This window comes from Entelurus aequoreus, linkage group LG23 (assembly GCF_033978785.1).
Source record: "Entelurus aequoreus isolate RoL-2023_Sb linkage group LG23, RoL_Eaeq_v1.1, whole genome shotgun sequence".
In the NCBI taxonomy this organism is placed as follows: domain Eukaryota; kingdom Metazoa; phylum Chordata; class Actinopteri; order Syngnathiformes; family Syngnathidae; genus Entelurus; species Entelurus aequoreus.
Window position 1 is genome coordinate 42,126,252 of NC_084753.1, and position 16,702 is coordinate 42,142,953.

Here is a 16,702-nt window from a genome sequence, read left to right on the forward strand (position 1 = left end):
ATAATTTAATTTAACCTAACTTAACTTTATACAAAAGCAGATTGCTTTTGACGGTTTTATTTTTAACACTGTCTTACACAACACTTCCTGATGTATAATACAATGCAAAAATGTCCATTTCTGTCACTTTATCCTGCATCCTCTTTAAAAGTCCAACATTTTTCCCCGTCAGATTTGGACAACCATCTGTTGTCACACCTGCCAGCTTGTCCCATTTCAGTCCTAACATGTCCAAACACGCATTTACCTATGTGAACAAGTCATTACCTGTGGTTGTCTCTTTAATTGACTGCATGGCTGCCAGCTACTCCGTGATTTGAAAGTCTGCAGTTATCCCAAGTAAGAAGATGAGCAGCTGGGTGGTGTCACGTACATCGCAGCTCTCATCCAAAGCCAGCGAAAAACCGTTCTGTTCTTCGGATGATGCTCCAAGTTTCCAGCGATGGTCTCAACCCGCCCCGTTACAGTGCGTCGGGAGAGTGACACGTTCTCAAATGCGCCCCCCTTCTCCGGGCATATCAGCGCAACAGAGTCCAATAAGCACTCCTTAATAAACTCTCCGTCAGAAAACGCCTTACTTTTTCTGGCGATTTTGTGAGAAATGACGAAACTTGTGCTGATTGCCGCTGTTCACAATCGCGCAACGAGCATAGTCCACACGGAAGTAATACAAATAATGCTTTTCAAAACAAAAGCAGCACCGTTGTATTGCACACTCGACTTAAGATACTTTTTTAAATGTATTTTGTAATTTATGATTGACCTGACGCGGGCCGGACAGGGACGCACAAAGGGAATGCCCAGGTCTGGTTTAGAAGCAGCTGGTGAAGTGCACGTACCTTTGGGTTTAGGCGGCGCTCGACTCTTCTTCTGCTTGTGCGAGGCCGGCTGACTCCTCTGAGGATGGCGCGGTGAAGGGAAGATGGTTCCCACGTCTCTGGTGTGATGGCGAGTGGCGTTGCAGACAATCTCCAAGTCGCCTGAACAAAAAGAAAGCAAAGCGCTTAAGTTTACGTTGTGGACGTGGCCGACCTGGTCACGAGCAAACTCGCCTGCTTGGACTCCTCTGCTGACCACCTTGGCGTTGTTCTTGGAGGTCCTGACTGGCGAGCCGCTGGACGAGGACTCGGCCGGGACCTTTGAAACACAAGACGGTGCTAAGAAAGTGCTGGGAAGTGTGGCGTGCGAGAGACACTCACGTTGGATTCCTCGCTGGTGGTTTCCGTCTGAGAGCTGAAGCTCCGCCCCTCCCACTCGTCCCGCTGCCTGCTGATGCTGCTGTAAAGTTTTTGGAGGCCCGACTGGCTCTTGACGGGTTGGACGCGGTGGAGACCGAAGACTCTGATGAGCCGGTCCGTGTCCACGGTGGACGTGGACGTGGACGTGGACTTGGATGTGGACGTGGTGGACTCGTCTCTATCCGCTGGACAAAAGCGCGATGTGGAGGTGAAGGGGGCGTGACCGAGCTCTTCTGGGTGATGTGTCCACGCCTGGCGAGGAGGAGGAGGAGTTCTTCCCTCAGGCGCTTTACCAGCTGCCTTACCTCCTCCCACTCGTGGCTCCTCCCTGCCGTAGTAAGTCCTGGCAGGCTGCTCGCTAACGCCCCTAGTGTTGTGGATGAGCTCAGACAGGTGCAGAAGCTGCTCCATTAGCCACGCCTCCCTCTCTGTGGTCACAGGCCAAGACCGGTGGCTCTGAGGGTGGAGGTCCACGTGCTGTTTTCCTCCCGCCTGGATCGGCTCCATCCTGGGGGCTTCTCTCGGAGCCGGGGACACCTGAGGAGGTGTTTTATCTGCCGGGGAGAGACGACGTCAGAATAATTGTATCGAAGTCATCACAAAACTTTGTGTTACATTGAGTTCAGCTCGCCCTGCGAGAGGACAAAAGCTGTCTTTTATCCTACCAAGCAAAAGGCTTGTAAAACTCCACTGTGTAGGATGGGGAGCGACATGAGGGTGTCGGTTTCTTTGATGTATTGTAATCCACAGGAAGATTGTGTCTTTACCCGAGATCTACAAAGCGGAGAGGAGGCAGGGCCTGACCTCCCTCCAGGCACCTTTTCTTTGAACTGTTTTGTAACCAAAGGCGATGGCTGTTTACGACCCCCCTCCCTTAGAAACAGCTGTTGCCATGTAATCAGGGAAAGTCCAAATAAAAGAGGAGGCGTACAATCTTTCGTCAGAGCGTGGGACGACACTGTACAAATGGTACAGTGTCTACGCGTTTCTCCTCAATTGATCTAAATTGAATTCTGTCTCTGTTTAATTCCTTGCTTCTTGTCTTGTTTAATAGATGTCATCAGTGTTTGAACCTGACAGACGTACCAAAGGAGGTTGATCTACCGAGCCAGGAGGAAAGAGTGCGCGTGTTCGATGCCCGCCTCACCTCTGTGTGCCGCCTCTCGTGTCCTGACGGTGGACGTGTGCGGCCTCTTGCTGTAGATCCCTTGCGCGTGTTTGATGGTGACGCCGCGGTCCAGGCCCGGGTCCTGGTGGCCCAGGACCTCGCTGCTGAAGAGCGGGGGAATGGCGTCATCAGAACCTGGAAAAAAAGACACCGCATTTAGAGAGGCGAGTGTGTGCAAGAAAGCAAAGGGGGGGTCTCCAGAACCGGTTCTAGCTAAGCCCCGCCCCCTCATGAATAATAAAGTTACAAAGAAGCAGCTGCTCGGCGCGGGAAACATGACCTCAGCCTGGAGGCTCATTAAAGATTCAACGGACTCGCCCGTGTGGGCGGAGCTTACCAGTGTGCGAGCTCTCCATGGTGGTGCACGAGGTGGAGCTGTTGGCTTCGCTTTGAGGGATGAGGAAGAGCTCCGCCGCGCCACGAGGCTTGTAAGGCTGCAGGACGGGCGGCGCTGCACGAGGAGCGCAATCATCTCGAACTGAGGGAAACGTGGTTGGGTTGAAAATGTAAACAATATTTAGTTTCTGTATCAAAGTGTTTCAAACCGCTGGTGTCCAAGTTGCGGCCCGCCGGCGTGACGTTACGAGTTTTACAAGGAATCTGGCCCACGGGGTGTTTCCAACTCATTGCCAGTATCTAACAATCTGATTGCAGCAAATTTGCCGCCATCTTGTGGACAACGCGAGTAAATCAGATCAATGCTTCAATGCTTTGAAGTGAACCCGGCACAGCGTTCACGTCTATGACCTAATCCAAACAACCTTTCCTAGTCATGGGGCAAAAAAAAAATGTAACCAATGCAATAACAAAACCATGTACAAAAAGTGTTTACAAAGTACAAAGAAGAAGAACCATGATAAACATTCTGAATTTATCTCATCCATCCGTTCATTTTCAAAATAATCTCACCATATGAAATGTACCTTACTTCACCGAGTATTATTTATTTATTTATTTTATTGGGATTACCTATGGAGTATATTGTGAATAAATTGAGAACAGGAAGTGAACAAAAGTTTTGGCAACTGTTATGTAAAAGAAAATGGGTATGATTAAATAAACTCCTACTCCTTTTGTTGTTCTGTATATTGTACAGTATTTTGTATATTGTACAGGATTGCTTATTATTTTTAATTGGATAGGAGTCTATTTATTTAAATTCTTCGTTTTATCTTTATTACTTCTTGTGTCATTTATTTGGATCCCATATTTGTTCCCACTACCGCACCTTAAATTGGAGTCCTTCGTCTCGTTATATGCAAATATAATGACAATAAAGTCCATTCTATTCTATTTTCGAACATGTCGAAAAGACAAACTGGAAATTGTGATGTACCATGTTGTTATGTTTGCATGTTCCAAATAAACTCAAACCTGCTCACTGAACTTTGTGGATATTATTAAAAAAAACAAAAAATTCTAAATGACACCCATTTCAATCCATAACAATGCATGATGGGAAAAATGCTAAATACTCTCTACATTTATCCCAGTTTGACGCATTTTAGCTGCTTGATATTTCTGTTTGATTACAAAACTTTAAGGAGGCAAACTGTCACATACTCCTAATATCCAATTACATTAATTATACGTTCATTATATTAATATAATATGTACACCGGACATATTTTTTAGCCCAATGCGGCCCCCAAAGGTTTGTGGCAGTCACACTTTTGGAGAAACAAGGAGACTTTATGCCTGCTACTTATCCAAACCCACAAAAGGTCTTATTTAAACTTCCCCCAAAGAATAAAAAGAAGACTTTATGAGACTACCTGGCATTTCTGGCGTGAAGCTCCTGCCGGTCATGTTGCTGTGAGACGCCGTGAAGGACTGATGAGGCCCAGCAGCTGTCGTCTCTTCCTGGGGAGGCTCTGAGGGGTCTTTGGGAGGGGCGGCGGTGTCGGGTGGACCGGGCAGGCCCACGCCTTCGTCCGCGCTGCTCACGGCTGGCGAGGAGCGTCTCAGGGGGGCGAAGTTGCCATGGGCGGACTCGGCTGAGGTGTGGGAGGAGCTGGAAGACGCGCGGGGGGCAGGTTGGCTGGTTTTAGGGGAGATGGTGAGGTGGACTTGTGAGATGTAGCCAGGTCGGGTGGAGGTCTGAGGGCTGAACGGGATGGTGGTGTCCTCTGTGACGGACTCCTCACGCGTGGTCTCCTCTTCACCGTCCTGGGCCTTTGAGGAGCAGGGCGGGTCTTCACTCTCCAACATCTCACTTCCTTCTTCGCTCAGCGTCGCACTTCCTGCGGGGAGCTCGGCCAGGTGAACGGGTGCCGGCGGCGGCGGCGGCGGCGGGGAGGCCTCGCGCTTGCGGGTGGAGATGGTGATGGACGTGTGGGACTGGACGTTTGTCCTGGGGAGGGACACGCCCCCTCCGGCGGCAATCCCCTGTAAGCGGGCCTCCAGCTCGGCGCGCTTGGGTCCTGGGAGGACAGGCGCCCACGCCCCCTTGACGTCCGACAAGTGCTGCGCCGCCACGCCGGACGCCGCCGTGCTCTCCGTGTCTGTGCTGCTCTCGCTCTGGAGGGGGAGGGACCAGAAGGTTAGCATGTGGACTACTTTAGCCCGATCAAGTGTTTAGCGGCACTGCAAAGTCACGTCAACGTTTGTTACCTTGGACACCAGCGCTGACAACACCAGCCCTGAAGATTTGCATCAAAGTGACAGAAATGTACTTTATTATTATTCCAATGAAAATGTGTTCTTTTTACCAAAAGCACTCTTTGTTCCGTTATAAAATGAATGCTTCAATTGCAGCATAAACAAACATGAACATGAATGCAGATTTCAAACGCAAGACTACCGTATTTTCCGGACTATAAGGCGCACTTAAAACCCTTTCATTTTCTCAAAACTCGACAGTGCGCCTTATAACCCGGTGCGCCTAATGTGCGGAATAGTTTAGGTTGCGCTTACCGAACTCAAAGCAACTTTATTTGGTACAAGGTGTAATGATAAGTGTAGGTGGCAGTCACACATAAAATATGTGTGTAGACTGCAATATGACGCCAGTAAACAACACCAAAACTTTAAATGTTCCATTGAACAAATAGAACAAGGGCCCCAAAGCTTTTTGACTCGGGGGCCGCATAGTTGGCGATTAATTTAGTCATCGATTCGTTGGATCAACGCTACGCGCATGCGCAAAGGCAACTTTTTAATTTTTTTATTATTATTATTTTATTTTTTATAAACTTTTATTTATAAACTGCAACGTGTACAAACAGCTGAGAAACAATAATCAAAACAAGTATGGTGCCAGTATGCTATTTTTTTCAATAAAATACTGAAAAGGATAGAAATGTAGTTTGTCTCTTTTATCCAATTATTAATCGATTAATCGAAGTAATAACCAAAAGATTAATCGATTATCAAATTAGTTGTTAGTTGCAGCCCTAATATATATATATATATATATATATATATATATATATATATATATATATATATATATATATATATATATATATATATATATATATATATATCCATCTTCTTCTACCTATCCGAGGTCGGGTCGCGGGGGCAGCAGCCTAAGCAGGGAAGCCCAGGCTCCTCCCGGGGGATCCCGAGGCGTTCCCAGGCCAGCCGGGAGAGATAGTCGTCCCAACATGTCCTGGGTCTTCCCCGAGCCCTAAACACCTCCCGACTCTCACACTATTATGTTAGATCCACTATGGACTGGACTCTCACACTATTATGTTAGATCCACTATCGACTGGACTCTCACACTATTATGTTGGATCCACTATGGACTGGACTTCCACACTATTATAATAGATCCACTATGGACTGGACTGGACTCTCACACTATTATGTTAGATCCACTATGAACTGGACTCTCACTATTATGTTAGATCCACTATGGACTGGACTCTCACTGTTATGTTAGATCCACTATGGACTGGACTCTCACACTATTATGTTAAATCCACTATGGACTGGACTCTCACACTATTATGTTAGATCCACTATGGACTGGACTCTCACAATATTATGTTAGATCCACTATGGACTGGACTCTCACACTATTATGTTAGATCCACTATGGACTGGACTCTCACAATATTATGTTAGATCCACTATGGACTGGACTCTCATACTATTATGTTAAATCCACTATGGACTGGACTCTCACACTATTATGTTAGATCCACTATGGACTGGACTCTCACACTATTATGTTAGATCCACTATGGACTGGACTCTCACACTATTATGTTAAATCCACTATGGACTAGACTCTCACACTATTATGTTAGATCCACTATGGACTGGACTCTCACACTATTATGTTAGATCCACTATGGACTGGACTCTCACACTATTATGTTAGAGCCACTATGGACTGGACTCTCACACTATTATGTCAGATCCACTATGGACTGGACTTCTACAATATTATGGTAGACCCACTCGACGTCCATTGCACCGGTCTCTCCAAGGTTTCTCATTGTCATCCCACTGGGTTGAGTTTGATGTGGGCTCTGAACCGAGGCTGTGGTTGTGGCTTGTGCAGCCCTTTGAGACACTTGTGATTTAGGGCTATATAAGTAAACATTGATTGATTGAAAAATCATAATATGACCCCTTTAATGCGCCTTATAGTCCGGTGCGCATTATAATCCGGTGCGCCCTATGGTCCAGAAAACACGGTACCTTATCTTAGTAGAGAGACTGTAACCGTGACGACAGCACGTCCTCACCGTCAGAAAGTGGTTTGACAGCATCTCCGCCTTGAGCTCCTCGATGCGCTCCCGGTCTTCTTTGTCCAAGTCCAGCGACTCAAACTGGCCTCCTGACACATTCAGCATGAACTTTTCTGCAAGGTGCAAACATGGACTCAGATCTCTGCACGCCATCGGACTTCATTTTTTCAAAGCGGACTCACTTCTGTGCTCGGGGTCCTTCTGGTCCGATGCGGACTCGCCCTGCAGCAGTTTGGCCACCCTGGCAGTCAGCGAGCTCTTACTGCTCACGTCGCTCATCACAGCCGGGTCACGGTCCTCCAGGATGGGTGCCGAGAAGTCCGTCAGCTCGGAACCATCTACTAGAGAATGCTCCCCGTCTGGTGTATCCGTCGGGTTTTCGGAAAGCGACGCGGGCTCTTGAGGGTCCATTGTCAGCGGCGGCGGGAAGGCGGTGCTGTCGGGTGGAGCGGCGCTGCAGCCTTCCGGCTCTGCCCGCCCGTTCGGTTGACAAACGTTTCTCCGTTTTTCTGAGCTCAAGGGGAACGTGGCGCAAAACGGCGAGGAGCGAGCCCGGACGCCTGAGCTCTCAGACGTCGAGGGGTCTTCCTGCGAACGTGCCGCCGATGAAGCGTCCGAGTTGCGATTCTGGCCGGGCCGCGGTGTAGCTGCCGGTTGGAGGGTGTCGCAGGACTCTCCTTTGCGGGAGCTGCCAGCTGAAATGACATCATCATTATTGATAAAGGAACATTGAAAAATTGGCAAGTGGTCCCAAAGTGCTTGCCTTTACAGATCAAAAGATACTAAAATAATATATTTTATATATTAATATTTTTAATAATTTAGATATATTTATTCAATTTAATAAATATATTACATTTAATAATAATGTCATATTTAATATAATATGTATTATGCTGCCCTTTTTTGCTGCTGCAGTTACATATACTGTAATATTGTACATGGTAATTGGGATTTGTTATATATTGTATATAGGGATGTCCGATAATGGCTTTTTGCCGGTATCCGATATTCCGATACTGTCCAACTCTTTAATTACCGATACCGATATCAACCGATATATGCAGTCATGGAATTAACACATTATTATGCCTAATTTGGACAACCAGGTATGGTGAAGATAAGGTACTTTTTAAAAATTTTTGTAAAATAAGATAAATAAATTAAAAACATTTTCTTGAATAAAAAAGAAAGTACAACAATATAAAAACAGTTACATAGAAACTAGTAATGAATGAAAATGAGTAAAATTAACTGTTAAAGGTTAGTACTATTAGTGGAGCAGCAGCACGCACAATCATGTGTGCTTACGGACTGTATCCCTTGCAGACTGTATTGATATATATTGATATATAATGTAGGAACCAGAATATTAATAACAGAAAGAAACAACCCTTTTGTGTGAATGAGTGTAAATGGGGGGAGGGAGGTTTTTTGGGTTGGTGCACTAATTGTAAGTGTATCTTGTGTTTTCTATGTTGATTTAATAAAAAAAAAATTAAAAAAAAAAAAAACGATACCGATAATTAAAAAAACGATACCGATAATTTCCGATATTACATTTTAACGCATATATCGGCCGATAATTGTATATATTATATAATAATATAATATAGTACATCAGTATATTATATATCAGGGTTCCCCGCAGTGCTTTGTTGTTAAGGAGCAGCCTAGTTTTGAATGGCAGGGTCCCTGCTATCACATGTTGATAAAAATAGAACATTTACATAATAAAAATGAACTACAGGCTTCCCAAATGCTGTAATAAATTAAGCATGATGAGTTCAGCATATGTCAGCATGTGGCCCCACTTTTAACTCTTTTTTTCAAACGCTTATTTACAGAAAGTCATTCATTTGACTTAGTCATTATTTTGTCTTAGTAAGTCAATATTTACTAAGTCAAAATAATGACATACTTAAGTATGTCAGGTAACTAGGACTGTTTTGTGTTCAGTTTTTACTTTAGAGAAAAAAAATATCGAGATATATATCTGACATTGCCATTCAGCATACGGAGCGGGGGGGAAAAATAAAAAATTGTAGGCTTCCTCATGCGATGAGGAAGTCTGTAGTCTATTGCCCCCCCCAGGCAGTGATGCGATGGAGTCGTGATGGTGGCGACAGGCCAAATTACACTGTTCCTTACACACATCCAGCCCCATTCCCCGTCTGTCCGCCCCCTTTTCCCTGGAGAGACACCACCTTTGTCTAAGTCTATACAGTAAAGGCCGAAAGTTTGGACACACCTTCTCATTCAATGGGTTTTCTTTACTTTCATGACTATTTACATTGTAGATTGTCACATCATCCATTGCTTTCGGTCTCCCCTAGAGGGGGGGGGTTACCCACATATGCGGTCCTCTCCAAGGTTTCTCATAGTCATTCACCGACGTCCCACTGGGGTGAGTTTTTCCTTGCCCGTATGTGGGCTCTGTACCGAGGATGTCGTTGTGGCTTGTGCAGCCCTTTGAGACACTTGTGATTTAGGGCTATATAAATAAACATTGATTGATTGATTGATTGATTGATTGAAAACTATGAATGAACACATGTGGAGTTATGTACTTAACAACAAAAAGGTGAAATAACTGAAAACATGTTTTATATTCTAGTTTCGACAAAATAGCCACCCTTTGCTCTGATTAAGGTTTTGCACACTCTTGGCATTCTCTCCATGAGCTTCACCTGAAATGGTTTTCACTTCACAGGTGTGCCTTATCAGGGTTGATTAGTGGAACGTCTTGATTTACCATTGGGGTTAGGGGGGGTATTAGGATGACAGGGGGTGCAATACTTTTTCATAGCATGGTCACTACTGCCTAGTTTCTCTTATTTTTACTGTTATCTTTCTATTCTTATTGTTGCTTTTTATTTGCATTCTTATTGTAATAGTTTTCTATTTTATTTCCATTTATACCCCCATTATTTACTTTTTAAATTCCATCTCAATTCTGTACACTGCTGCTGGAATTTTAATTTTCCTGATGGAACTCTCCTGAAGGAATCAATAAAGTACTATCTATCTATCTATCTGTACAGAAAAGATAGAAAGGCTCCATGTTTACCTTCTGGTCGGACACTCTCGGTCGGCGTCCCTCCGACAGAATCTTTGACGGTGCTGAGGTCTGCAGGAGAGAACTCGGGCTCCCCGATCGGTCCTCTGTGCGAAAAGGGGGTCGGGATTGCGGAGGCGGACTGATCAATGCCGAGGTTGTACAAGCTGGCCTGCAACAAAAGCACGCAGGGTTACTTCATTGAGGCACTCTGATGTTTCTTTTATGATGTTTGATGTTACAGTCGCGCTTTCAAGTGTGCAGCCTCTCTATATTATATTTTTTTAGGCACATTCTACATATTTTTGGCCTATATAAACCATGTTCAAGCATAAAAAAATGCAAAATTAACTGAAAATATCAATACTTCTGTAGTATGAGCCACAAGATGAGATCAAACCAACCAGATATGCTGAAGCCCAGGCAGTGTGGATTAAACTAGGGTAAAGGTGACTATGTGGATTTTTTTTATTTTTTATTATTTCTCATAATCTTCAAAACTGTATTTAGAAGGTCGTTAAAATGCCTTTATTGCTATAGCTATGAAAACATTTGATTTATAATTAATAGTTCCTACTTTACCGAAATCAGTTTACCACAGTCAGGCCCGGAACCAACTGACAGTGATAAGGATGTACAGCAGTGTTTATTAACCGTAGGGCCGGGGCCCATTGTTTGGCCGCGAGCGCCACCTTGAGGGCCGCCAAAAAATATCTGTTTCTCTGCGGTCCAAAACGGTACTCAGTTGTAATACACTTTTATACCACGTGTGGCAGTAATGACAATCTCAAACAAACAGAAGAAGTCTGGAGCCAAAGTCTTAAGAGAAGTTTCCTAAAGTGCAAAAACGATGACTAAAGTGGTGAAGCTGTATCTTCATTTGCACTTTAGTCTTGACAGTTTATTTAGGAAACATGTATTATTTAGTTTGAACGTATTTATTTCAACACTACTTAGTTGTATGTAAATCTATTTTTCATCAGTTATGAGTCCTTTTTTTCCATTTCTTTTAAAGTATATTTAACTCATATTTATTTTTGTAATCAGCCTGACCTAAGCCTTGATAATATTTGAGATTAACACATGCTTTAAAATTATTTGACAAGTTTTATCCTGCTAAACTGCTATAGTAGGTTAGATATAATTACTGAATATGATTAAAATCAAGATTAAAACCTCCAAAGGCTTAGTGGCCACATGCGTGGACAGCACCTTTTAGTTCTTATTTCCAAAATTGTGTACACTACTGAATTGGGGTCTTATGGCCGCTTATGTGGACACTTATACTGCCATCTGGTGGGGTCAGAAGAGTACAACATACAATGGAATTTGGGGGGAAAAAAGTGTAAAAATAAGAATTAGCATGTCACTAAACATGAAGTACACGTTTGTGTACTTATGGACTAAGTACATCATACCAAAAGATGATTCTTAGTTTTTATTCTAATTAGGGTCCAATAAGCCCAAATAGCAAAAAGAAATAAAAAAAGCATGTAAACAAACAGCTTGGGCCTTAAGAGGTTAAGATGACAAAATCGGTGTTAATATTTAAGTGGGCCACGGACCCCTCTGTAGTAAATAAGTTGGGACCCTAGGTCAAAAAGGTTACAAACCCCTGGCTTGCAGTATTTTCAGTATGGAAAAATCTATGAAATATTTCGCAAAAAGTGAAATAGAACTCCAATAAAACAAGTATTTGTCTGCATATATGTGTTAATAGTACAATGAATCAACATAATTAGGGACGTGGCGATCAGGGATTTATGCTGCCCTTTCCCAGTGAGCTCGACCAATACAATACTGATTACCGTATTTTTCGGACTATAAGTCGCAGTTTTTTTCACAGTTTGGGATGCGACTTATACTCCGGAGCGATTTATACTCCGAAAAATACGGTACATGTAAAAGCTGTACATTTTTCAATGTATTATGGTAAATTATATTGACAATTTCACAATATTTAAACCAGTTCCTTATTCTTTTGAGTACATAGTTGTTTGAATAAAACTAAGTCAATAGTACAATAACTCAACAATTCAAAAACTGACACCTACTACTCATTTAAATCATTTTCAAAGTCCTCCCTTGTCCAAAAAAGCACTCCCTGAATGTGTAAACTAGGGCTGCAACTAACGATTAATTTGATAATCGATTAATCTGTCGATTATTACTTTGATTAATCGATTAATAATCGGATAAAAGAGACAATCTACATTTCTATCCTTTCCAGTATTTTATTGCAAAAAAACAGCATACTGGCACCATACTTATTTTGATTATTGTTTATCAGCTGTTTGTACATGTTACAGTTTATAAATAAAGGTTTATTTAAAAAATAAAAAAATTAAAAAAAAAATTTTTTTTTTTTTTTTTTTTTAAAGCCTCTGCGCATGCGCATAGCATAGATCCAACGAATTGATGACTAAATTAATCGGCAACTATTTTTATGATCGATTTTATCGATTGGTTGTTGCAGCCCTAGTGTAAACATGAACAATAACAACAATTATTTTGATAGAATTAAAATGTCGACCTAATCACTCTAGTATTGATCGTGTTATATTTGTGTGAATGCTCCATTTTTCATCCGATTCTAACCGTTCCAATTTCAAACTGTTCAGCCTATTCGGGAATTGCGGACTTTCCCTTGACAAATTCCAAAAATTCCCAGATTTACAGGTTTTCAAGGACATTTTTCCCATTTAAAATGAATTGGCCATTTTACAACCGATTTAAACCATTCCACCTTCAACATATTCCACTCATCCTGGAAATTCCAAGTTCAAACACTTCCAGGAATTCCCAGAATTCTCTTTTTTTCAAACCCTTTTTTGACCGTTTTTTCTGGCGACGTCTTCCTTCCACATTTTTCAACCCACTTTAACCGTTCTACTGTCCAAATTTTCCTCTTAATCAGGAAAAAAAACAAAGGTTTTTTTTAACTGGAAAAAGTCCTGGTTTCCCGAAATTCCTTAATACCATTTCTCAATTAAAAATATCACTACTTCATCATTTCTCGACCGATATGAAAAATTCCGACACCAACCATTTCAACTAGGGATGTCCGATAATGGCTTTTTGCCGATATCCGATATTGTCCAACTCTTTAATTACCGATACCGATATCAACCGATATATACAGTCGTGGAATTAACACATTATTATGCCTAATTTGGACAACCAGGTATGGTGAAGATAAGGTACTTTTTTAAAAAATGAATCAAATAAAATAAGATAAATAAATTAAAAATATTTTCTTGAATAAAAAAGAAAGTAAAACAATATAAAAACAGTTACATAGAAACTAGTAATTAATGAAAATTTGTAAAATTAACTGTTAAAGGTTAGTACTATTAGTGGAGCAGCAGCACGCACAATCATGTGTGCTTACAGACTGTATCCCTTGCAGACTGTATTGATATATATTGATATATAATGTAGGAAGCAGAATATTAATAACAGAAAGAAACAACCCTTTTGTGTGAATGAGTGTGAATGGGGGAGGGAGGTTTTTTGGGTTGGTGCACTAATTGTAAGTGTATCTTGCGTTTTTTTTGTGGATTTAATAATAAAAATTTAAAAAAATTAAAAAAAAAAAACAAAAAAAAAAAAAACGATACTGATAATAAAAAAAACGATACCAATCATTTCCGATATTACATTTTAACGCATTTATCGGCAGACCGATATTATCGGACATCTGTAATTTCAACTCATTCAAGTTGTTTAACATTTTCCAAAAAAAATCCCGCTTTTCCGGAAAATTCCCATATTTCCATGAAATTCCCATTGAAATGAATGGGACATTTTTCAAAGTTCCACAACTCCCACATTTTTCATCCGATTCAAACCGTTCCAACTCCAAAATATTCAGCCTGTTCAAAATTGTGTGCTCTCCTTCAACGATTTAAAAAATACCAAAATTTCCAAGAATTCCCAGCTTTCAGGGACATTTTCCCCTATTTAAAATGAATTGGCCCTTTTTGAAACTTCCACCGTTTCCACATTTTTCAACCTATTCAAACCATTCCACCTTCAACATATTCCACTCATCCTGGAAATTCTAACTATCATTTTTCAAAGTTCAAAAAAATGCCAGGAATTCCCAGAACTCTCTTTTTTTCAAACCCTTTTTTGACCGTTTTTTCTGGCGACGTCTTTCTTCCACATTTTTTAACCCACTTCAACCGTTCTACTGTCCAAACTTTCCTCTTAATCAGGACAAAAAGCAAAGGTTTTTTTTAACTGGAAAATTTCCCGGTTTTCCCGAAATTCCTTAATACCATGTCTCAATTAAATATATAACTACTTCAACATTTCTCTAACGATTTGAAAAATTCCAACAACAACCATTTCAACTCATTCAGAACATTGAAGTCGTTTAACATTTTCCCAAAAAATTCCCGCTTTTCCCGAAATTCCCATTGAAATGAATGGGACATTTTTCAAAGTTCCACAACTCCCACATTTTTCATCCAATTCAAACCGTTCCAACTTCAAACTGTTCAGCCTATTCGGGAATTGCGGACTTTACATTGACAAATTCCAAAAATTCCCAGATTTCCAGGACATTTTTCCCATTTAAAATGAATTGGCCATTTTTTAAAACTTCCACCATTTCCACATTTTTCAACCTATTCAAACCATTCCACCTTCAACATATTCCACTCATCCTAGAAATTCCAAGTTCAAACACATTCCAGGAATTCCCAGAATTCTCTTTTTTTCAAACCCTTTTTTGACCGTTTTTTTTGGCAACGTCTTCCTTCCACATTTTTTAACCCACTTCAACCGTTCTACTGTCCAAACTTTCCTCTTAATCAGGACAAAAAGCAAAGTTTTTTTTTAACTGGAAAATTTCCCGGTTTTTCCGAAATTCCTTACTACCATTTCTCAATTAAATATATTACTATTTCAACATTTCTCTAACGATTTGAAAAATTCCAACAACAACCATTTCAACTAATTCAGAACATTGAAGTCTTTTAACATTTTCCCTAAAAATTCCTGCTTTTCCCGAAATTCCCATTGAAATGAATGGGACATTTTTGAAAGTTCCACAACTCTCACATTTTTCATCCAATTCAAACCGTTCCAACTTCAAACTGTTCAGCCTATTCGGGAATTGCGGACTTTACACTGACAAATTCCAAAAATTCCCAGATTTCCAGGACATTTTTCCCATTTAAAATGAATTGGCCATTTTTTAAAACTTCCACCATTTCCACATTTTTCAACCTATTCAAACCATTCCACCTTCAACATATTCCACTCATCCTAGAAATTCCAAGTTCAAACACATTCCAGGAATTCCCAGAATACTATTTTTTTCAAACCCTTTTTTGACCGTTTTTTCTGGCAACGTCTTCCTTCTACATTTTTCAACCCACTTTAACCGTTCTACTGTCCAAATTTTCTTCTTAATCAGGACAAAAAGCAAAGTTTTTTTTTAACTGGAAAAATTCCTGGTTTCCCGAAATTCCTTAATACCATTTCTCAATTAAATATATTACTACTTCAACAATTCTCTAACGATTTTAAAAATTCCAACAACAACCATTTCAACTCATTCAGAACATTGATGTCTTTTAACATTTTCCCAAAAATACCTGCTTTTCCCGAAATTCCCATGAAATTCCCATTGAAATGAATGGGACATTTTCAAAGTTCCACAACTCCCACATTTTTCAAACGATTCAAACCATTCCACCTTCAACATATTCCAATCATCCTGGAAATTCAAACTACCATTGTCCAAGTTCAAAAACATTCCAGGAATTCCCCAAATTCTCTGTTTTTCAAACCCTTTTTTGACCATTTTTTCCTGGTGACGACTTCCTTCCACATTTTTCAACCCACTTCAACCGTTCCACTGTCCAAACATTCTTCTTAATCAGGACCCAAAACAAAGTTGTTTTTTGAACTGGAAAAACTCCAGAAATTCCTGTAATTCGTTAATAGCATTTCTCAATTAAAAATATCACTACTTCATCATTTCTCAACCGATATGAAAAATTCCGACACCAACCATTTCAACTTATTCAAGTTGTTTAACATTTTCAAAAAAAATCCCCGCTTTTCCGGAAAATTCCCAAATTTCCATGAAATTCCCATTGAAATGAATGGGACTTTTATCCAAGTTCCACAACTCCCACATTTTTCATCCGATTCAAACCGTTGCAACTCCAAAATATTCAGCCTGTTCAAAATTGTGTGCTCTCGTTCAACAATTTAAAAAAATTCCTGGATTTCCCAGTTTTCAGGGACATTTTCCCCATTCAAAATGAACTGTCCATTTTTAAACTTCCGCAATTCCCACATTTTTCAACCCACTTTTAACCGTTCTACTGTCCAAACATTCCTCTTAATGGGGCGGTATAGCTCGGTTGGTAGAGCGGCCGTGCCAGCAACTTGAGGGTTGCAGGTTCGATCCCCGCTTCCGCCATCCTAGTCACTGCCGTTGTGTCCTTGGGCAAGACACTTTACCCACCTGCTCCCAGTGCCACCCACACTGGTTTGAATGTAACTT

At 41.2% G+C, this 16,702-nt stretch overlaps 1 protein-coding gene across 3 annotated transcripts in view; it reads right to left on the minus strand.

Moving 5' to 3' along the window:
- Window positions 1–16,702, minus strand: part of alms1 (ALMS1 centrosome and basal body associated protein) — a 237,185-nt gene that overhangs the window by 9,821 nt on the left and 210,662 nt on the right. For all 3 annotated transcript variants that reach the window (XM_062034716.1, XM_062034713.1, XM_062034715.1), the window contains exons 6-14: window positions 10,186–10,345; window positions 7,298–7,810; window positions 7,113–7,228; window positions 4,182–4,926; window positions 2,744–2,884; window positions 2,386–2,541; window positions 1,200–1,792; window positions 1,053–1,137; window positions 840–980 (exon numbers count right to left, since the gene is read on the minus strand). In XM_062034716.1, coding sequence (XP_061890700.1) covers window positions 840–980; window positions 1,053–1,137; window positions 1,200–1,792; window positions 2,386–2,541; window positions 2,744–2,884; window positions 4,182–4,926; window positions 7,113–7,228; window positions 7,298–7,810; window positions 10,186–10,345 — 2,650 coding nt within the window. The remainder of the gene's footprint in view (window positions 1–839; window positions 981–1,052; window positions 1,138–1,199; window positions 1,793–2,385; window positions 2,542–2,743; window positions 2,885–4,181; window positions 4,927–7,112; window positions 7,229–7,297; window positions 7,811–10,185; window positions 10,346–16,702) is intronic.